The sequence below is a fragment of the Ixodes scapularis genome, unplaced genomic scaffold, assembly GCF_016920785.2.
Source record: "Ixodes scapularis isolate PalLabHiFi unplaced genomic scaffold, ASM1692078v2 PGA_scaffold1__304_contigs__length_218370807, whole genome shotgun sequence".
NCBI classification, from domain to species: domain Eukaryota; kingdom Metazoa; phylum Arthropoda; class Arachnida; order Ixodida; family Ixodidae; genus Ixodes; species Ixodes scapularis.
The window spans coordinates 45477547-45499619 of record NW_024609846.1 but is presented as its reverse complement, the minus strand read 5'-3'; the positions used below and the strand labels follow the sequence as shown (position 1 = coordinate 45499619).

Below are 22073 nucleotides of genomic sequence, written 5' to 3'. Positions count from 1 at the left end.
TTTTTAAGTTGCAATTTATTAAGGGTTTATCTGTACCAGTCTTTGTAGTACCTAAGGTGAATGTATATTCGTGGGATGAACTATTCGGGCACCAAAGGCCGGGTGCTTGCATTGGCTTCGAGCACATCCAGTAGCGCAAGGCACATACGAGCTTTCGTCTCGTTTAAGAAATGCAAAGTATACTCGTAAATAATAGTATTGCACTTTGTTTATGTCTGGGCCAAGCAGTGATATTGGGTTGGAATGCTTCTCATTTTACACTAGCTTACTGGCACTAACGAGATGGGAATATACTCGTCTGCATTACTACTAACCACAAGGCTTCTTTGTCCCGTTGTAATTTCAAGGAGAAGAGAGGACTTCCTCTTTTAGTCTCTCCTTCGCAAAATTTAACGACCTGTGTCGTGGAGTTACATTTTTTGCATGGGGCACCCGTAGCGACGATAATCAAATGCTGCACATAGACTGGACACGAGCACTCGATTTGGTTCGTGACGGTGCCTCGACAAGCATTCGGGCAGCGGCTCGTATTGAATCGCTGCGATGACGGGAATAGCCGAACCCTAGCAACCTCTGGGAGTCATCGCATGCCCTGTGCTTTGCCATCCCCAGTGCGTGGCTATGCTGAACATTGGCTGCATATAATTGGCACCAGGTCACGTGACTGCTTGTTCTGGCTGATTGTTTTTTTTTTTTTGTTTTTTTTTTTAATTTTTGTTGGCAATTGTTGATGCATTGAGAGAAAAATTAATGCGGTATTTACTGGAAGTACAAAAGTTGTTGGCAACTCCGCTTCATTTTTGGTTTTGAAAAAACAATGCAGTTCTCTTCATTATCACCTAGGAAGACCACACGTCAAATATTACGACCTACTAGTTCTGTCTAAATTTTTCTTAAACGGTCCGGCAAACTTTGCAACTCACCAAGTTGCCGAAATCGGCTGACTCAAGCCGGCGAATTCAAGTGCAACCAACAGCGAAGTCAAGGCAACGGCATGGGCGTAGCCAACATTGAGCTGAACGTCATCAAGATTGCCCTCTTTTGCTGGTTTTTACTTCTCCGGGCAAGCGTAGCGGTTGGCGTCAGCAATGTTTCCTCTCGGCTCTCAGCGGCGTCCACGTGATTGGTGTAACGCGCCTGCACAGCTCGCTTCTTGGGAGCCGTTTTGCCGCCCTGCGGTTACCGCCTTCTCCCGCGTCACAACCGCCGTCGTCGTCTCACCGTTTGTGATTATTGTCTCCCAGAGTTTCGTCCACTCTACGGACACCACGTGCGCAGACTTCCCGTAAAATACCGGGCAAGCGCCCACTCAAAATTTAGAGATAATCGCGAAAAAATGGGGAATGGGCGCTTGTCCGGTCATCAATTTTACATATAAATGTACTGTGCATATTTTCTCAGATCTTACAAATTTGGATATGGGCGCTTAATGTGGAATGGGCGGATGCGCAGTATTCTACGGTATGCCGCAGTTGTGCAGACTCTGTCGAATGTTGTAGACACCAAAACTTGGTGAAGAAAGCGGTGCAGACGACACTTGCGCCTGACACACGCCCGCCCCAATCCCGCCCGTCGTTGCGTAAAGGATCACGTGACATCTCGCACCACGTGATGGCCATGTTCTCGGCAGCCCGAGGCCAATGTTGCCGGACGAAGCCGAAGTTTCGGTTTCAATCTCCGCTCGTGTTTAAAATTAGATATTAAAATATATATCCCATTTTTTGCGAAACAAACGACGTAGTGTTTTTTACTAGGGCTTTTTTATGCGAAATCACTCATTATCCTGAAATCTCTGGAATTGAGCGGAGTTGCCCTATAACCCTTTGCGGTCATGTGTCGGACCAGGCCCGACATCGGAGAAACGCGCTTCCGGTCAGGAGTCGGGCATCGCCCCACATGCGTTCCCGCATCCTTTTAAACATGCTCCTTCGCTCTTTTTGCTGGATTGGTGGCACCATCTCTTGGAAAACACTTCAATCACATCACTCTTGAAAGGGTTCGAGTTTCTTCTCATAGAGAACAGGACTAGTCATAAAAAAAAAAAAAAAAAGACATGTTTCATGTTGTATGTTTTTTTTGCGCAACGGAGGAGCGCGCAAATTTCAACTTCACTGGCACGATGGTTATAGCCACGTTCCAGCCATGCTCGTTTTATGTAACTCTGCGTGATGTAATTGAAAGTGCCGACGATTTTAGTGAAGAGGACGTTTATATCCCTCCATCAGATGATGGAGAGGCAACCTCTGTGACTTGAGTGAAAGTAGTGATGAATATGAAACGACTGCACAAGACAGCGGCCGCGGATCCGCTCCGCCACAAACATTGTTCCGGAGTTTGTACACAATCTCCCGGACTTTCCTGTGTGAGACGTTACCTTTGTGCGCCGAAATAATTTTACTTTTCCGGGGCCCATGCGTACAGAATAGTTTCTGACCAGAATGACCATTAAGTTGGTCAGAGTATCTGACCGCAAAGGGTTAAGCCTCCACTATGCACGTTTGCGAGTCCGGCTTCAAGGCACTGCCATCTTGCTCGCTGGGGTGCACTTGGACGCGTCCTAATCCGATTACGAAGCCTTGCAAGGCGTCATAATTGGATTATGGCCGCGCCCAAGCGCACCCCACTGGGCAAGATGGCGGCACCCTGAGACCGCACTTGGAAACCTGTATAGTCCGTTGCAACTCAAGAAGGTAGGGCGGGGGAGGAGGAAGCAGACGAAACGCTAAAGAGAGAAGGAGGTTTCCCCCTTTCTTCTCCAATGTTCTGTCTGCTTCCTCCTCCCCGGCCCGTCCTACCTTCTTGAGCAGCTGATTCAAACACATGAACTTGGAAGAAGTTTCGAACTGCCCTGTGGTCGCAGCGAAGGCCATGTTTGCAAAGTAGAGGCAACCATCCTTCTATGCATCAAGTTCAAACATGTTGTAGTAACGAGTTTAAAAATTGGAACATTTGTATACTGCTAAAGCATTTCACCAACTGACACATTTTTAATGCGAAAGCATTAACTGGGTCCCATGGGGCGAGCTGACGTCATCAGTTTGAAGCTCGAAAACGGCACCTAGTTTCCGCAATTTCGCCTTTGGTTGCATTGGCTTGTGCGCGTCAACAGGGCTCCCGTTGGCCGCTGCGCTCGTGCAAGTTTCCACGACCGCTCACCCCATGACGCTGCGTGTCCATCAGCACGCCGTTAACACGCAACGTCCAAGGTCAGCGTGCCCAGGGGGGATGCGCGTTGACCGGCGACGATAAGTACGCAGCAGACGAAAAATGGAGCGGACGAGCGGCTTGCAGGGTTTCGCATTAACAACTCATTAGAAGTGCTTAGGTGTACATCGAGCTTTTATTTTTTTTGTTATGTGCACTTGAAATGAAGCGATTTTCCTTGGGATCGCGTTCTACTGCAGCAGAACAGGAAACAAGCTTAAATTTAAAATAATACACAGAAGGGCACTGTCAATAAACGAGACAAGAGTTTGGTCTCCCATTATGCTCGGGAGTGGAGGCTGCAGGAAACAAATAAAGGTGTCGACAGCACTCTGGGAAGGAAGGGCCATGCATCGCATTAAAAGACCACAAAAAAAAAAAAAAAAAAAAAAAAAAGGCCAAATTTAATGACTTAGTTAAAACTTGTTGGCTTCTAGACTGCGTAATGACCCAGAAACAGCTTGTGGGTCTGTCAGTGGTATAGATGTCTGTTGCGGCACTATCTTTGTTTCCTGCTGACAACCTCTTGTGCCTTACTGCGTGAAACTAAGTAATCATTCAACAACAATAAATAAGCAGAGGATGTTCACACCCGGTGGTCGACATCATCTATGAGATAGAAAGAAAAAAAAAAGAAGCAAGACCACTTCATCTGGCAATGCAGCATATTTATTTGGCACTAGGAAAAAATGTGGATTTAATCTAGAATTGATATTGTTGTAATCTCTTTCTCAACTGGCTGAATCAAATAAAGCCAATTAAGTATCATACTATGCAAGGGGATTTTCAGTGCAGAGCTTGGTTTCAGAACAAAGTTTTAAGCTAGTCCAAGCCACACCTGCAATTTCTTCGCCATTCTTGGCTGAGAACAGTGGCTGAGAGACAGAAGCCTATTGCAGAACACCAATGCTGCATTCGCTACTTTGTTATGCAAAACGAGGGGGAACAAAAAAACAATGAAAAATGCCAGTCAGCCAGTCAGAATGACATCGGAACAGAACCTCGCCCAATTTTTCAGATGCCACCAATCTCAAGTGAGGTGCTAGTGACATGCGTGAACAGAGCAGCAAGGTCCCACATCAGTACACAGCTGAGCTCATCAGGCTCTGCAGCATTCCCGGAATGAGCTGCAGGAGTTTCGTCATCACCTCCAGCTCCTCCTTCACCAGTGGCACATGTTCAGGAGCCTTCTTGCAGTAGTTCACCACAAACTCGTAGCTATCTTTGGTCATCTCGAGATTGGCAATCTGTTCCCCGAGATCCTGGAACACCTTCCTGGAGTGCAGCGTGCCCACGCAGAAGAGTGCCCGCAATGCTGGTCGCGCGAGCACGTCCGCAAACTTGTCCGGATACTCATTGCTCGTGTCCCTCAGCGTGTCTAAGAAAGAAGTGTAGTGATGGATGGCCTTGTCGATGAGCGAGTTGATCTTCTTGACCGCATGAGAGTTGGGCTTGACGGCCGCCGAAAGACTAGAGAACTTGATGTCCATCATCTCGTTGTACGTCTGTCCGAGCTCGCACATGACGAGATGGCATTGATTGAGGTACAACTTGGGGTTCACTTCTTTCAAGACCTCTTCAAGCATGTCAATGCGTCGCTTGTGCATCTTGCACCGCCGGTCGGCTGCCGGCTCGAAAAATGCCAGCTCCTTGTACAGCTTGCTCATCGCCTGAATGATCTCGATGTACTCCTTCGTGTGACTTTTCACAGTGTAGTAGTCCTTAGCCTCGGTCAACCATTGCAGTCCCATCAGGAAAACAGGCTTGGCGCCATCGAAGTTTGCCACCAGCTTGTCCGTGACCGCAGCTTCTAGGGCGGTTATCTCTGGCAACTCGATGAGCAGGTAGGGCTGGTTGCTGGGCGACTGTTCCTGGTCCTTCTGGCCAGTGGCTTCCTCCCTCGAGGCGACTAAGAGCAGGAGGCTGTACTTGGCCCAGCACAGTGCCGCGTTGGCGGACATGCACTTGAGCATCTCTTCTTTTACCTCTTTGTGGTCGGGGGACGACTGATCACGGTCCAACTCAGTCGCGTACTGTCCGAGCACGTAGCTCGCACATACCAAGAGATGTCTGCCCGCTCCAAAGTTACCTCCGATGATAAAGAACTGTGACAATCTGGCCACGGCGTCGGCCCAGTCAACGCTGTCCACGTCGCCCGTTGCCAGCTGCTTCTTCAGCGTTCTGTAAGAGTACATGGCCGCCTTTTCCTTTTCTCCCAACAACTCGTACGCCTGGACCATGTAGTAAAGCGTGTACACATGCGCGCGCTCGAGATCCTTGACGCCGGTCTCGCTGCAAGCTTGTCCCTCCGGCAGGAAGTAGTCGCTGAAGCCTCGCACACCCGTCAGGTCTCCCGCGCTCACTTTGGCGTAGATGTTCTCGGCTAGCTTGAGGTGCTCGCAAGCTCGGGTTGGGTCGGACCCACGACCGTCGTAGTCGGTCGACTGCCCCAAGGCTATAAACCCGAGTCGATTGAGAGCGCTGATCGCGAGCGAGCAGAAGGACGGATCTTCGTACCTATCTTCGCCGATGATCCTGAGGCACTCTTCGCAGCACTCGAGTCCCAGTGATGCTTCCGATGTCTCCGTGGCGACGAACCCGATGTCGTGCTTGATCAGCGCTCGCACGTGCTCCTTGCTGGGGCTGTCCGTTTCGATCTGACCGATAACCTCGAGCAGCTCTTTGAGTATTTTCAAAGCTTGAGTGGATCGGTACAGCTGGTACGCCGCCGTCCGGGGGGTCGACCAGGCTGGCATACTTTCGATATCAATTAGTTTCCGAGCACGCTCGTATTTGTTACGAATCTCTTTTAACTTTGATTCCCAAACTGCTGACGCTGCCGTGGCCGTCATTTTAGGATGATGCCTTTGCGGAATCCCTACTATCAGTGAATCACTTGCGAGACGTGAGAACCAAGTGCCAAACCCTTCCGTAACGCCGCCGAAACCGTACACGAAAGTGAAACTGGTGAAACCATGCGACCACCACACCACCACCACGCTTTCCCAAACTTTCCCTCTCGCCCCTTCTCCCCCGCGTTCCCGCGGCTCTGTGGTTGCTCTGGTCCAGTGTTGGGTAAAGTACATCTAAAAGATCTAAAAGGTACTTCAAGTGAAGTACAAAGTAAATGAGACGTGATGTACTTTAAGTAAAGTAGTAAGTACACTGGGTGCAATGTACTTGAAGTAAAGTACTATAAATACAATGTACTTTCAAAGTTAAGTACAAGCTAGTATTTTAAAACAATCTTTCATAATGTCCTTTAATTCCCCTATCGACGTTTGCACGTCCGGCTTTAGAGCGCTGCCATCTTGCTCGCTGAGGTGCGCTTGGACGCGTCCTAATCCGATTACGAAGCCTTGCTTAGGCGTCATAATCGGATTATGGCCGCGCCCAAGCGCACCCCACTAGGAAAGATGGCGGCACCCTGAGAACGGACTTGCAAACGTGTCTGCAGTGATTTTTTAACTGGTACGCATTGCCCAGGGGTAATCAGGGTGCATGACCTATTTTCCAAAACAGCGGCAAATATTTGATAAAGTCAAGTGGCCACAGAGTAGTTATTTTCATGAATTCAGCTAAATTCAGAAGTCCCTCTTTTGAATTTTGCGCCACTTGCACTGGATTTTTGCACCCAAGCGTGTTAAATATATACTATTAGGGAGCATGCGTCAATGAGTGTGCAAGCGAGCTGGTAATACTTAATCATAATGTGATACCTGAGACTGAGTTAAGCAAAAGACAAAAAAGAGAATGTCTCAAAACATTGTGACGTTCTCTTCTGTTTTTTTCTCTTTTTCTTCGACTTGAAAGTTTAATTCTTCAGCACCACAGTTTCAGGTGCTAGAGTATGATTAGTTTGGCCCTCATGATATTTTAAACCTCCTCGCATTGCGCTGAACAACCGAGAAGTAGCGAGAGCTCAATAGGCTGCTGGAAAGCCGCCCCCACAAGTCGGAGCGATGCGTCGTCTGCTCACGTCTCTGCTAAGAGTAGAATATCCCGCCCAGTATTTCTTCGGAGTTGACCAAGTATCATTTCTTGATACAAATTTAACACAACCAAATTTGGGGAATGTACTTCGAAGTCAGAAATTGTACTGTCCTCGGAAAGTACCAGAAACAAGTACTCTAAGTAAAGTACAAGTACATGATCAGAGAATATACTTCAAGTGAAGTACAAGTTTCCTAAATCTACTTGAGGTAGTACTGTACAATGTACTTGAAGTACTTCCCAACACTGCTCGGTCATGTGAAGTCGGTCTCTCTTCCGCAAACCTCGCTCTCTCCAGCAGATCTGCATTGACTTCAGCCCAGTAACCATGCGCTCTACCTCTTCTAGCCCCAAACCTCAGTCCTTCCTCCACTCTGCGATGCCTCACACAGCGATCCTACCATGATCCCTACCCTACCAGAGCGATCCCTACGATCCCTACCATGGAACGCGCCCTGGGACCCTGGCAGGACCCTGGCAGGACCCTGGCCACCCTGGCTCTGGACCCTGGCTGGACCCTGGGAGTCCAGAGCAGTATATTGGACTCCCCAGGCACCGTCGTCCGGCGTTGGGACGCCGGACGGCGGTGCCTGGGGAGTCCCAGGGGAGTCCAACTCCACAGTGCCATTTGAATCCCTTGGCATCTGGTGGCTGTACTAAAATCAACATGGCGGCACAGCGAAACCAAAACCGAAACCGCACGGCAGCGCCATTGTGCTTGGATGGATGGGTGGTTAGCTTGTGCCACCTAGAATAATATATATATATATATTATTCTATTTCCATATAGTGTATATACATATACTATATGGGAATGAGTGAAGATTGACAAGTGCAGCCGTAGTAATATTGTGAACGAGGAGGGGAGAAGGTGATTCTTGAATTTATTGCATTAAAGTTAGGGAAAGGGGAAGGGGAAAGAGAGCTGGCAAAAAAATTGGGCCAGGAGCGGGGATTGAACCCGCAACCTTCGCCTGTCCAGGCCGACGCCTCAACCGATTAGACCAGTGGTCGGCAACCTTTTGGCGAAGCGGGCCGAGTCGCCGCGAAGCCTAGGCGGAACGGGCCGGACGTCAAGCAGCGGGGGGGGGGGGGGGGGGGGGGGGGGGGGGGGAAGGGGGAAGGGGGGAGAGAGATAATATAAAAAAAAAAGCACTTGCACGAACTTAAGATTGACGTACATAAATCGAAAATGAACAGTTTCTTTATTTCACGACAAACAACATGAGATACGACATTTCCACGAAAACCTAGAGACTCCTCTCATTGGTGTTGAACTGCGCTCGCAAAACTACGGACATCCACATTCAAGCTACTAAAGTCGCAAAACATTGTGGAGGTTCTCGTCAGTCATTCGTGAGCGGAAGTTGGATTTTATGCACTTCATTTGTGAAAAAGTCTGCTCGCAGACAGGCAGCGAATTAGTCAACTGTTTTTTTTTTTTCTTTAGCTGACTGCGTAAGGGGGAGGGGGGTTACCGGGAGGCTGAGGGCCGTATGATACTACCTCGCGGGCCCTTGGGAGCGAATGGCGGCGGAGCACCCGCTCGTGGCACGTGTCTTGCGCGTTTCCACAACAATGGAGCGTTTTCAGATAAGATCAAACAACCGTGTCCAATGACCATTTTTAATTTTGATGAAAAAAAAAATGCTAAGCCCATGCCCCGCAAAAAAAGAAACCAATCCTTGATAAAAAAAAAATTGTCTACGAAAAAAAAAAAAAAATTGTAAGCACTCAGTCAGGTGCGCGTTTTGCGTATCGCGCGATGTTGGCATTTCGGGCAGCTTCCCTCAGAAAGCTATTCTGGCCACGTGCCTAGAAATATTTACTGACAAATTAGGCATAGTAAGGATTGACAAAAAGTATTAATCACCGAGTACTAGGGTCGTTATTTCGAGAAACAAAATCGCAAATACGGCACATTGCGCAATAACGCTCTGGATTAAAGATTTCTTATTTTTTTTCCCTACGAAACCCAAAGTCTTCAAACTTTGCAAGTGTATTGTCACTGTATATAGTTCATCTTTGCATGAAATATTATTGTCCTGGTTAGCGGGAGAAATTTACAAGAATTGCTCACACAGGGGCATTTAACTAAATACGCATTATATTGAAAGAAACATTTTTTTTTTTAAAGGGCATCCTTAATATTCTTTGAACTCTCCGAAATTAACGTTTATGATGTGTACTAACAGAATTTGCAAAAATATAATGCAATATTTGAGTGACTTTGAAGTTATAAAGCGAGAAATATGGCCAAATTTACGCTAACGCGGTTGCCATAAATGGGGCATGCACATACCCGTTCTTCACAATTTCATTATTATTAAAAAGCGTAGAAATGCTACGGGGTGGTCAAAAAAGACAAATTGACAGCACAGAGGTGTACGGTAGTTTTGAGGGGAAAATTCCTAATACATTTTCGTAAAACCGACCCAAAAATGCCCATGGGTCGGAGCGATCGAGGAGCACCACCCTGTAACATGCTTCGCGGTGCCTAAAGGAAGCAACCGCAGTTACTTTGCAAACGGATCAGCCGGTAACATGACATAGGAGGTAGGGCGCGACAAAAAACCTGCGCCGCCTCGGAGCGCCAATAAATCTGCCGCCGCAAAAAACCGCACAACGCAAAAAAAGAAAAAAAAAAATTGGTTGATTGAGGTTGTTTGTATTGGGTGTTTCCAGATAGGATCGAACGACCAAGTCCGGTCGACATTTTTTCTATTTTACCAAAATGTATATTTTACTTGTTGTGCAAGCGCAAAAACATGGTCAAACTTTTTTTGCGGAAAATAAAATTTCTCTTGAAGAAGAAAAATCACAAAGTCGCTCGATTTGCGTGAAACTGTCCCTTTGAATATTTATAAAAGAAAAACTGTTGTTGCCGTAGGTCCAATAGTTTTTGTGCAGAGACTACATAAAATAAGAGGAGATAAACATGTATTATCGATTACAAAGCAATTCAGAGCTTCATTGATCCGTTAAAAGACTGGAAATTCTAATTTTTTAACATAATTTGGACGCGTTTTTTTTTTCAATATTCGCGTAAAATGTCATTCAAATTGAAAACGATAAATTTTCTAAAAAAATACACTAAAATGTAGACAGGTTACTTATTATGCAATAATTGGAAAATCAGTTTAAAATGAAGGCAATCTTAATTTTTCTTCGACTTTACACAGATCAAGGCTCATAATCTGTCCTTTCAGTCCCTTAAAAAATGCTTTAGAATATTTTTGTATTTTCTGAATTTACAGAGCGCTAAATATACCGAATTGCCGTAACGGAAGTAGAGAAACATATCACGTTGCCGATTTCAAACAAGGGCATGAAAGGGGTAAAAAAAAATGTAGGAAGTTTGTAAAGAGAAAGCACTCTGACAGGAGTTCGTGAAAAATAATAATTCATTGAAAAGATTACAGGTGAGTTTGAAGCACAAGTCAATAATTTAAATACAGATTTCTCGGATGAGTGAATTTCGGAGCCTACCCATCGTAGGGAGGCTGGGCTGAATGATTTTAAATTGGGACTAATCGCATATCGTTTAGTTGGCCAAAAGAAAGAGGCTAGCAAGTCAAAAGCCAGCTTTTCGGTACGAACATTTGAAAATATAGCGGACTATTTTGTACCTTCTTGCCTTCGAAAGCTCTCCGCCTTTTCACTATGATACATCCGCAGTTCCAAATACGCGTCACCGGCGCCAAACTGACGTCAGCAGAGCCCAGCTCACGCATTGGACACGAGAACTGCGTCACTCGGACGTATGCGCTCGTCAACAATCAATCCGTCGACGAATATTTGGATTCGCGTTCGTGGCCAATGACTGCCCTGACGGGACTTATTGTCACTGGGGAATGACAAGTTCTATGGTGTGCATAAAAAGCACGGTGGAAGCTAGGAGTCATCGCACCGGTGCCGAAGGAATGTCACGACCACGTGACATTCCTTGCTCAAATGCGAATTGTGCGACAACTCAAATGCGAATTGTGAAATCACGTGGTCGTGACATTCCTGCGGCACCGGTGCGATGCCGTGCTTTTTATGCACACCATAGAACTTGTCATTCCCCAGTATAATAATCAAACTGGCTGTCGCTAGTCAGCGAAAATACACTCAAATAAGTAAAGTTGTACAGGATGATGACTAGGACGTCAATCCGGTCAATTTTCCCGCCGCATGACGTGGAGGCCAGCATCCTGCAGAATTCGGAGCATTTCGCTCTACGGGTCAACAACACTGGGCATTCGACTCCACTCGCTCGAAGGAACGGACCGACAGACCGGTGAGATACTCTGGGTTCTCTCAACCTACAGGCAACACACTTGAAAGTGCTCGTTTATCAGGTTCAGTCCGAGTTTGAGACTGCTCTGTGCCTTGTTCGACCGCCAAGTACGTGTAGCTAGGATTCTTCGAAGGCAGCTCGACAACTTCACTCTCACTTCTCCAACGGACCGCCGCTTTCATCACCGTCGCCGCTACTTTGCCTCGTCGACGACAGTGGTTGTGAGCCAAGTTTTAGTTTTTAGAGCACGGTGCACTCTGGCTTGCCCCTAGCCGCGGCCCAGATTCTATTTCTGAGGTTGAAACTCCGGGAAAAGCACCGTCACAGTACACAGGATCTCGGCGTGGATCCACCGTTTTGCCACAACGATGGATGATCTCGGTGAGTTTTCTTCATAGTGCAAGCGGGCAATCCGCGCAACATGCACAAAGGGTATTCATCCTATCTTTGGTGGGTTTGCGGGCTTCTCAGGCTTTACGCGTGGTTAACGCACTCTTTAAAAGTTTTCACTCTTTTTTTTTTTCTTTTCCAAGAGCAGTTTCGTAACATGTTGCGCTTGCTGCATTGGCAGCGGACACCAACACAGTCTCCGAATTTAGGTTCCCCAAGCCAAGGCCGCTCGAACGACCTTGCTCACGGTGCGTTACCTGCGTAACTTCTGTTTACATTTTTTTTTTTTTTATGGGTTGTAAAGTGTTTTGGCATTGCAACCAGCTATGATCGGAAAACAGCGTGTTTTGGCCAGCAGCAAGTGGGCCTTTGGCAAATGGATGTTTCGGAATTTTTATGTATCATTTTCCTGTTTTAATGGTACCTTTTTTTTTTTTTTTCCCGATGTAAATTGGGGAGGCGTGTGTGTCCCTTTATCGCTCCTCCAAATCTCCTCTCCGGCGCGGGTTGTTGACGATAACGGCGCTATTTAACGTCTCGTGGCGCGGGACGATTTCACACGATTGCCAAAGGGTCAGTCACTCAGTCCGTCGTTTATTGGATCGCTGTGTCGCCCTCTTAAAATTCTTTGGACAGCTTTTAGATATTTTAGATACTGGTATCTCCGGTCATTTTGTATTTTGCCTGGATAAACGCTTTAAAGTACTGACAGTTGGCTAGGGGAGCCGATGAAATCGCAGCGTGCTTAAATTTGGCAACAAGACTGGTCTAGCGTAATTATTATAAGATGCGAATCTCACGATAGGCGTACATTTCTTTCTTAGACGTTATCAGCATGCCTTTTTTATGCAATCGCTTTCAATTCGCGAGACAAGGGTTCTGGAGGTCATCGACCCACGACGCCGAGACAGCTGTAGAATAGTGAACTGTGGTCAAACGGACGCCGCTACCCTAGGTGCCGCCCTTCGCCTCACGGATCGGCCCTACGAGTGTGTCAGTGTCACGATTGGTTCTATGTAGATCGGACCGCACGTGTTTGCGTGAGTTCGTGCCTCCGTGAGTTCCCCGTGGTCTTTCGTGACCCAACCTCCGTCCCTGCGCTGTCTCTGCGGAGCTAGGGTACCCCGATGTTCTTCTATACTCTACTTTCGCTAAATACTACTTAGAATCACTCCCTAACGTTATAGCCGAATAAACTTGCCTTGCTTTTTGTTTGGCAGTCGCCGAAAAGAATTCGAGAAATATGAGCATCGTTCATCCCCTCAACTCGGAGCCGAAAAAAGAAAAAACGTGTGTTTGTTTTTTTGCAGTATGGCGAATGACGAGGTCAGAAGACGTATTTTCACCTCATAGCTCTGACTGTATATTTTGGTCGAGATGTTTTTCGACTTGTCATTCATCAGGCACCATCCGCATATCGTAGAGATGAACTCAACCAGGGTTCTAATAGGAAAAAACAATAACAAAAAAACAAGACAGTAGTTCCTTTGGGTGGTGTCGTCGTCGACTGCGCCTCGAAACTTGTCCTCGGGTGTACGTACACTGATTCATATTCTTGTAAGGTGTGTCCGGGAAACAGTCACTCATTTTCTTTGTGCTTTAATCTGCATATCCTTTTGCACCATATCAGTAATTTGTCTTCAAGTCCCTTACATCTATGCTGTATCATCGGTTTACATAAAAAAGCCCAGGTAATATGCTTAACTTTTTTTTTTTCGCGTCAAATTAATCTTTGTCTTTAGAGCAGTTGTAACTGGCGTTTCGCTGCGATTAGCTCACACATGTAGAGTGATCATTTAGCCTCCTCTTCATATGAGCTATAAATAGAATAAGTAAACGGCTCTCCACTGCATGTGGAGAGCCTTTTAACTCCTAACTACAAAGTGTGTGTGTGTCGTACAACCTCCACCAGAAAATAAGCAAGAAAAGAGTTACAGGGGTATTTTTACCGCAAAAATGAATTGCGTCGCCTAACGCTCATTCTTCGCCCAAATGTAGCACTAGCGCGGTCCGAACGAGATGCGAAAGTTTCAGCACTAACCGTTATCTTATTCAAAAGTTATACATGATTTTCTCAAGTTTTTTATCGGAAAGTGGTTGCCCATAGAGCTCTCGACTACGTGGAGCTCTAATGGCACCAGTCACCGAAAACGGCCGAAAGTGGGCCTTAATTTTTTATTGAAAATAATAATAATAATAATAATAAAAAAACATGTATAACTTTTGAATAATATAACGGTTAGTTTTTGAAACTTTGGCCTCTGGTTCGGCACTCTAGCGCTACGTTTCGGCAGAGAATGAGCGTTCCGCAATACATATTTTATTTTTGCGATAGAAAAAAAAAATATATAAATTTTTGTTTTTGGAACACGCTCTTTAACAATGGGCTGGCATGCGTGCATTTATTCATTCTTTCACCCATATCGGCCGACGGCATTACGCGAAAGCAAACTTTAGAACATTTGCTGTGCGAGCTGCGGAGTTTTGAGAGCCGACTATAGAGACATAAGCTCGAATTTGCCAAGTCTACGTCTACTGCGTTTCGTACCAGGATTACTATCGAGCCATCAGTGAACGCGAGTGTAAACTCCGAGCCCAGAATACTCGTTATATCGAACGGCATATTGAACGCGTGCATGGACACGTCGGCGGGAATGACCGCATACCCACGTGTCAGCTTGCGCGGAAATACCCGCGTCTGAGTCGACGCGCACCTTATATCGACGTGCACGTATCTACGCGCGACGTTGATGACACTGACCCAGAGACGTCGACGAGCGCCATGAATCACACCGGAGACATGGCGCATCGCGGAAACCGGGGAAAACGATGTCGCGGATTCGGTGCCTCCGATCTGCCACGCGGTGTCTTCATCCGCGCGAAATTCGAGCCGGCATAGTTGCAAGAGACGCGATGCGTGGCCGCGGGCTTCCGTCACTCGCGCGCAAACACGAAAATCGGACATCATGTGGCGAAAAGGCTGGGACAGAGATAGCGCGGTTTCTTTCGCTCTTCATTATTTGCTAGTTTTATCGTTCCATTGTTTCTGTATAATTGTCTCTCCACAGCCATCCTTTAGTTTGTTTCGTACCCTCCATGTGCGGGTTGCGTAAATGTTTCGTGGTTGTACTGTATCGCTCTGATTTGTTGCGGCGAGCGCGTCCCTGCACCGATTTATTTGTTTTTTTTCGTTTCCTACGGTCCTTTCAGAGTTTGTTGCGCTGATATTAGAAAGCGGTAAGTCAGTCTGGCTAAAAAAATGGCGTCTCTGCGTGTCTAAGCGATGAATCAGTCTGCCTTAAAGCGTCGTCTCTGGTGTGTCCGCCGTAGAAGGCAATTTGGTCGGGACAGAGCGACTGCTAACCGCTAAGCTGATAAGGCGGTGTAAACTTCGTTATCGCCGGACTATTCTATCGGCTTACTTGTATCGCCGGACTTCACTCTCCGCCCGATGGTACGCGCAGAAGGTGTAATCACGCGGTGCAAGATCCACCTCCCTGTCAGCTTAGGGACGAACGGAGTACAGCGATAGCACGACCGGATGTCGGTAGAATGACCGTCCGTATCGAAATCTGGCTGGAGCGGGGATTCCGACCATCGCTGGGTGCTGCTGCGCGATCATTCGCTCCAAGTACTCCTAAAGTCACTGAGTTCCTCTACAGCTAGAGAAACTAAATGGAGCATATGCAGTATTCGCTTACTTATTCTACACTCGATCACCGATCCTCTGCTGGGTAATCTCTCTGCATGCAATTCGTTTTCGACAGCGTGTAAAGGTCCTCCCGACAAGACTGCAGCCTGTCTCTTGCGCGATTGATGGATGCTCCGAACGGCCTCTTTTCCCGGTCTCCTTCGCACGCTGATTGCAAAAGCAAAATAAAAAAATAAAATAAAAATCTCTACGAATTGTACACTTCCCGTATGACCTCACCTCCGTCTAGACGTCAAGTCTTAGCGCGACGAACGGCCCCCGACAAAAAGCAGACGGCGTTACGCTGTTGACTCGGAACAATCGTCCGAAAAACCGCTCGTGCAACTCTCTTTTAGCATGACTTGGCACAGCGAATGGTACGGCTCCCCCTCGAGCCATTCAGAGACACGGAGCGAAGCACGTGGCGGTATATGTTCTCCGCGGGAGTACCAATCCCATTGGGGAGTGCGTACTGACGCTGTTGTCACGTGCCCTATTTCTAGCCTCTCTGATTGGCTCGCCGCTACCAAGGTGTACGTGGCGTGTCGGCGAGCGCTACGTTTGTCGTTCTCGTGGGGCCATATTTGGGTGAATTATACTTGGGAAATGTAATTTCATTACGGTCACAAGTATGCTGCTCCAAAAGTAGTTAATCACAATTAGAGTTACTAGAGCACAAGAACTAAGGCGTTACAGTTGTGCGCCACTCTCAGAGAGACTTCGTCCTAACTTTCCTTTGAAAACTACCCACCTTCATTGATGTTGATATGATAACACGCACACTGACTCGTATTGTCCATTCCTTTACGTTCTCCACATTTTGTGCCTTTGTTTCACCTATCTCATTACTGGTAGGATACGGGAGCTACGTTTCAGTGCGGCTTTGAACGTGAAAGTTCTATATATCTGGGTATTCTAGTAGTGCATATAGCCTCTTCGAATTTCGGAGTGATCAGTTTGACCTGCGGAGCTTTTGCGCCATAAAACTCTAATTATTCCTCTTAATCTTCGGAGTAATCCGCCGGCACGTGGGAGTGTCTATTCCGGTATGGTTTCACCGGGCTAGTTTGTAGTTCAAAATTTTTTATTTGATTATAATGATGCAATTGATTTGCGTAGCAGAGATATTCGATTCTTATACTAGTGTCAATGTTTCAGATTGTCCTTTTTTTTCCACGTTTTTTACGTTTAGAAATCGTATCTATACCGGTTTTCACCTCAAGAAAAAAACAAGTTTTGCGCACTCTTCATACGCGGCACGGAGTATAGTTTTTACGAGATTTGGTTGTCGGAGAAAACAGCGATGCTTTTGGACTTTGGAACGTGTACGTCTTGATGAGATAACCTATGTATAATCTAAATTGCACCTATATATATCTTAATTATCAACATGAAGGGGGAAATTAGTAATGCTCCGCAAAAATCCGGACTTTTTTTAATTACGGTTCTTGAGGGGGCCCGAAGGACGTGCAAACACTGCCCGAAACTGTTAGCGCGAACACGACCTCGGCGTGTTTTGGGATTTTACTCATTCTATGTGGGTTAGTGCCACAACTGGGCACCTTCTTCTACAACTGTAGTAGTTTTAATGGCAGACATTAAATACTAAAGAAAAAAAAAACAGAAAAAAAAAAACAAAAAAAACCGGCGATGGTTCGTTCACGAGTGTTGCGCAGCGCGTCGGTTTTAATATGAGCACCCCTTTTTTCTAAAAACAGCGATTTCAAAAGTCGTTCTGTCGTGAGGAAATCTACCTCGATTATCAAATCTTTCTCTCAATATCTCAGCAATTTTGTTTTGCATCCGACTTGGCTCGCGTGTTCCGGTCAATGACATCGTGTTCTCCGTTTTATTCGCTTCTAATTCCTCGCCCAAAACTCGCTTTCGAGAATAAGAAAAAATAATGCTAATCGTCTGATCTTCGCTGACAAATTGCTTTTTGCGAGCCAACTCGCAACTAAACAAGTGTAATCGTATGGTCGTTTCAAATAAAATAACTTCTTGATAATAAACGAGGTCTTGACGAATGGGTTTTTGGAATTAAAGAAACACTGGATTTAATATTCTTGATACAATTTGAGTTTACAAGACGGACACTATTGGTGGTCGCGTACCACCATCGCACACACACTCTCGCTTTGAGTCCCGCTGTTAGACTGACGCATAGTTTTCTTGAGCAGCTTGGTCTCGCCCAAGGCTGTAACCCGATCCGCATCCTGCCCGACGCCAGCCAGTCGCGCCTTCATGGCACGGGCATCCACGTGCGAGATTCCCGGCGCCGAGGAGTTCAAATAAGTCACGATCTTCTGAGAACTGAACCTTGTGCCCAGCGAAATAAAAGAAAAAGGCAAAACACAATGGCGCCTGCTTGGAATGCGCTCGGCGAAATAAAATAAAAGAGCCAGTACAGAATGGCGCTCGCTTACATTCGGGCATCCTGGCATTGTTAACGTCCTCGTTAACGACAACATAAAGCAATGCTTATACAAATTAATAAAGATTAATCTTTCATGTTTCTTAATAATAACAACATATGAATACACAGGAATTGACGCTACATATACGTGAACAGCACAAGAAACGCATAAATGCTTCAATGCACGTTATGCAACAAAAAACAACAACAACAAAATCGATACAAGCGAAAAATAATATGTGTTGCAAATGTGCTCATTTCGGAATTGCACGCTTACGTGCAGAGCGCCATCGACTCGAGCTTTGATGAGTGATAGTTGCTCTCGGCGTCGGTCGTTCTTTTGCTTACGCAATAGACAAGGTGCCACTCGTCGTCTTTCCGTTGAAGGAGCATTGCTGCCAATCCCTTCGCACAGGCGTCTGTATGCAACTGCGTCTCCGCATTCGGGTCGTACAGTTGAAGTGCAGGTCCACATGTTAGTTTTGACTTCAAAACTTGGAAACTTTCCTCTTGCTCAGAGTTCCACTCAAACTTTTCATTCTTCTTGGTGAGCCTTGTGAGGGGTTCAGCGATCAACGCATACTTCGGGACGAAGCGTCGGAAAAAGCTCGTCAGTCCCAAAAATCGTCTGACATCATGAGGGTTCTCTGGGACTGGGAATTCTGTGATTGCGCGTACCTTAACTGCGCCGGGTTGCACCGCTCCGTTCTTCAGTCGATAACCCAGAAAATCCACACTGTCTCTTCCGAAAGCGCATTTGCTTAAGCGAAGGGTTACATTCGCCTTCCTGAAGGCTTCGAGGATTTGGCGCAGCCGTGTAATGGTGTCATCCCAGTTTTTCGCTGGAATCAGCACATCATCCAGGTAGCACATAGCGATCGTTCCCCTCAGCGGCCCCAAAACGTGGTTCATAAGACGCTGGAACACGGACGGAGCATTCGTGAGTCCAAACATCATCCTCTCAAATTGACCGGTCTCGTCCGGAGTGATGAAAGCTGTCTTCTTCTTCGCATCGTCAGTCAAGGGAACCTGAAGGTAGCCGTGAGCGAGGTCGAGAACTGTGTACATCACTGCTCCGGATAGTCCTTCTAGTTGATCATCAATGCTTGGTAGGGGGTATTTTTCTTTTACGGTCTGGGCGTTCAATCGTCGATAGTCTACCACTAGACGCTTCTCTCCGTTCTTCTTCTGAACAAGGATCACGGGACTTGCGTAAGCGGAATGCGTCTCGCTCACAATTCCCTCTCGTTTCCATTCGCTGACGATCTCACGAATCGTTTCTCTTTCGGCCACGTTTGTTCGGTAAGGCCGAACCGCAACTGGTGAGCTTCCCGGCACTTCCGGGATGTCCATTTCGAGGACATTTGTGCACCCAAGCTCGCTCAAGTTCGTAGCGAAGCACTCCCGATACTCGTTCAGGAGATCAAGGAGCTCATTCTTTTGCACCTCGGTCACCGACGGACCTACTTCGACCTGATTCTTGTCTATCGGCTTCCGAATTGCCGTGGTGAAAACCCCTTGTTTCTCGGTTTCGTAACACTCTTCCGCTCGGTTTCTCTGGTTGTCCTCCTCACCGGTTGTGTTTACAATGTCGACCGCAGTGACACGTCCAAGACGCTGTCCCTTTTTAATGACTACATCGTTATTTCCGCTTGGGAAAACTGGAACAGCAATCTCTCCGTCTTTCATGTCGAGAAGAATTTCTTTTCCACAGTTGTTGAAAAGTACGGGGCCAGTGACATCAGATTCTGATGACAGCGTGATCCAATTTATCACGTTCGCCTGGAGGGTGGATTTTTCGGTTGTCTTTACAATCAACTTGGGATCGTCGCTCAAGGGTTCGAGGTGGGAGAAAGGGCACTGACTCTTGTGCCAAAAGCGTAGACATCCGCCCAGCCTAGCATAGGTCACGTACGGGAGCTCGGTGAAAGTTCGACCAACGAGCAGGTCGACCGACTGAGCCTCGTCTGGTACAACAAAAATTGTGATGTTCTCCCCGGTAACACCGTCAATATCCAAGTCTGCTTTGCATTTACCAATTGTCCTTACTGCTGGGACGTCCTGGTTGCCGAATCCATAAAGAGGTGTTGCGTCTCTCATCAGCTCAGCGCCGCAACGCGCCGCCGCAGACGCGCGCAAGAGGCATCCGGAACTTCCGGTGTCAATCATTCCAATGAGCTTTTTGTCGCCATTCCATGTGACTTGCTTAAGGAGCACTTCAGAGAAACTCCTCTCTTTTGAGTTGCTTACGGCGTTGGTCTCACTCCTTGGAGCTCTTTCGATGCAATGACGCTGAGTGTGCCCGGTTTTTCCACAGCTCAGGCACTTCAGTGGGCGCTTTGGCTCTGGACAGTCACGCGCAATGTGACCGAACCGTGAGCAGTTGTAGCACTTACGCTCACCCTTTTCGTTGTGTATTGGTGATCTCTTATCCTTGTTGTCTTTCTCGTCAACGGTTTTCTTGACAGACGTCATACCCGTGTCTCGGTTTCGCGGTGTGTCGGTATTAGCCCCTTTTTCACGCTGTCCACCGAAGCGCTCTTGTCTCTCCCGATCGATCCTTTCGAATTCCTGTATGTCGTGTAGGAGGTCATCACCGTCCTCGTGTGTTCTCCCCATTAACATGGTGCACAGTTGTCGCGAACGCAAGCCGGTGAGTACTTGTTCGCGAGTATCGCAGAAGTCGAGGTTTGCCTCTCCACAAAGACGAATCTTCGAATGGAAGTAGGCAATCGTGCTCTCGTTTCGCTGCTGGACGCGGTCTTGCATTCTCCTCCAGCGTTCCGCTGCTCGGGTCTGGCTAACGAATGTTCGTCGAAACTGGTACTCTAGATCTTCCCACGACGCAATTTCTGCATGGCGTGAGCGTAACCAGTCTTTGGCAGCTCCTGTGAGATGTGATTTTGCCGTTTCCAGGAGGAAAGGTGTCGGCCACTTATGAAAAGTCGCCGTATTCTTTAGGTTCTCAATCCAGTCTCGCGCTGCTGCAGCGTCCTCACTTCCGTCGAAATTGGATATGTTCTTACTGAGGTCAGGCATCACCTGGAACGTCGCCACGCCGCTCACGTCTGCTGTGCCTGACTGCGCCGGAAGGGCAAGTCGTCCCAAGAGGTCCGTTAACAAACGATCCTTTTCTCGAATCATTCCCAAAAGCTCGTGCAAAGAAAACCCGTCCCCCATGGAGTGAGCAACTTCAGGCGAACCCGCCTGGCTCGGAGACGCTCCCGACGTTTCCTGGTTCATGGTGAAGCGTTGAGCTGTGTACATGTAATTACACCCAACACACACGCTCGCACAAACAATATAATGCCACAACATAATACACTACATCTCATACGCAAAATGAAAACTCTGTTGATAAAGAGTTCCACGGGGAGATGAAAAATCCGACAGTACCTGAACCTTGAGTTCCGCACAATGGGAAGCCCCCAATCGCAGGCACTCACACACACGTCGCCCACCTGTCGCACTGTGGGTCGCTCCAACCTGACTCTGATCGCACTTGACTCGTCGATCCAGGGTCCACGGGTTTGGAAGCTTGACGCACTTGATTGTTTGTGTCACTTTTCGGTCCGCTCTTTGTTCCGAGGAGTTGGTTGATAATCCCACTTCTGATATGTAATCGTATGGTCGTTTCAAATAAAATAACTTCTTGATAATAAACGAGGTCTTGACGAATGGGTTTTTGGAATTAAAGAAACACTGGATTTAATATTCTTGATACAATTTGAGTTTACAAGACGGACACTATTGGTGGTCGCGTACCACCATCGCACACACACTCTCGCTTTGAGTCCCGCTGTTAGACTGACGCATAGTTTTCTTGAGCAGCTTGGTCTCGCCCAAGGCTGTAACCCGATCCGCATCCTGCCCGACGCCAGCCAGTCGCGCCTTCATGGCACGGGCATCCACGTGCGAGATTCCCGGCGCCGAGGAGTTCAAATAAGTCACGATCTTCTGAGAACTGAACCTTGTGGCAGCGAAATAAAAGAAAAAGGCAAAACACAATGGCGCCTGCTTGGAATGCGCTCGGCGAAATAAAATAAAAGAGCCAGTACAGAATGGCGCTCGCTTACACAAGGAAATGCTGATGCTCC

The 22073-nt window shown here is 47.2% G+C and overlaps 2 protein-coding genes across 3 annotated transcripts in view; one reads left to right on the top strand and one right to left on the bottom strand.

Annotated features, from left to right (window-relative positions):
* Positions 1 to 3852: 3852 nt before the first annotated feature.
* Positions 3853 to 6174, bottom strand: LOC8033996 (KIF-binding protein-like). The gene has a single exon (XM_029980154.3). It carries the CDS (start codon positions 6054 to 6056, stop codon positions 4284 to 4286), a length of 1773 nt encoding a protein of 590 aa, XP_029836014.2. The 5' UTR covers positions 6057 to 6174; the 3' UTR covers positions 3853 to 4283.
* A 5255-nt stretch (positions 6175 to 11429) lies between these two features.
* The window catches only part of LOC8034000 (leupaxin), an 89765-nt gene continuing 79121 nt past the window's right edge, over positions 11430 to 22073 (top strand). Inside the window, exon 1 of one of the 2 annotated variants that reach the window (XM_029980988.4) lies at positions 11430 to 11860. In XM_029980988.4, coding sequence (XP_029836848.3) covers positions 11848 to 11860 — 13 coding nt within the window. In that variant the 5' untranslated portion in view covers positions 11430 to 11847. The remainder of the gene's footprint in view (positions 11861 to 22073) is intronic. The other variant, XM_029981103.4, reaches the window with a different exon arrangement.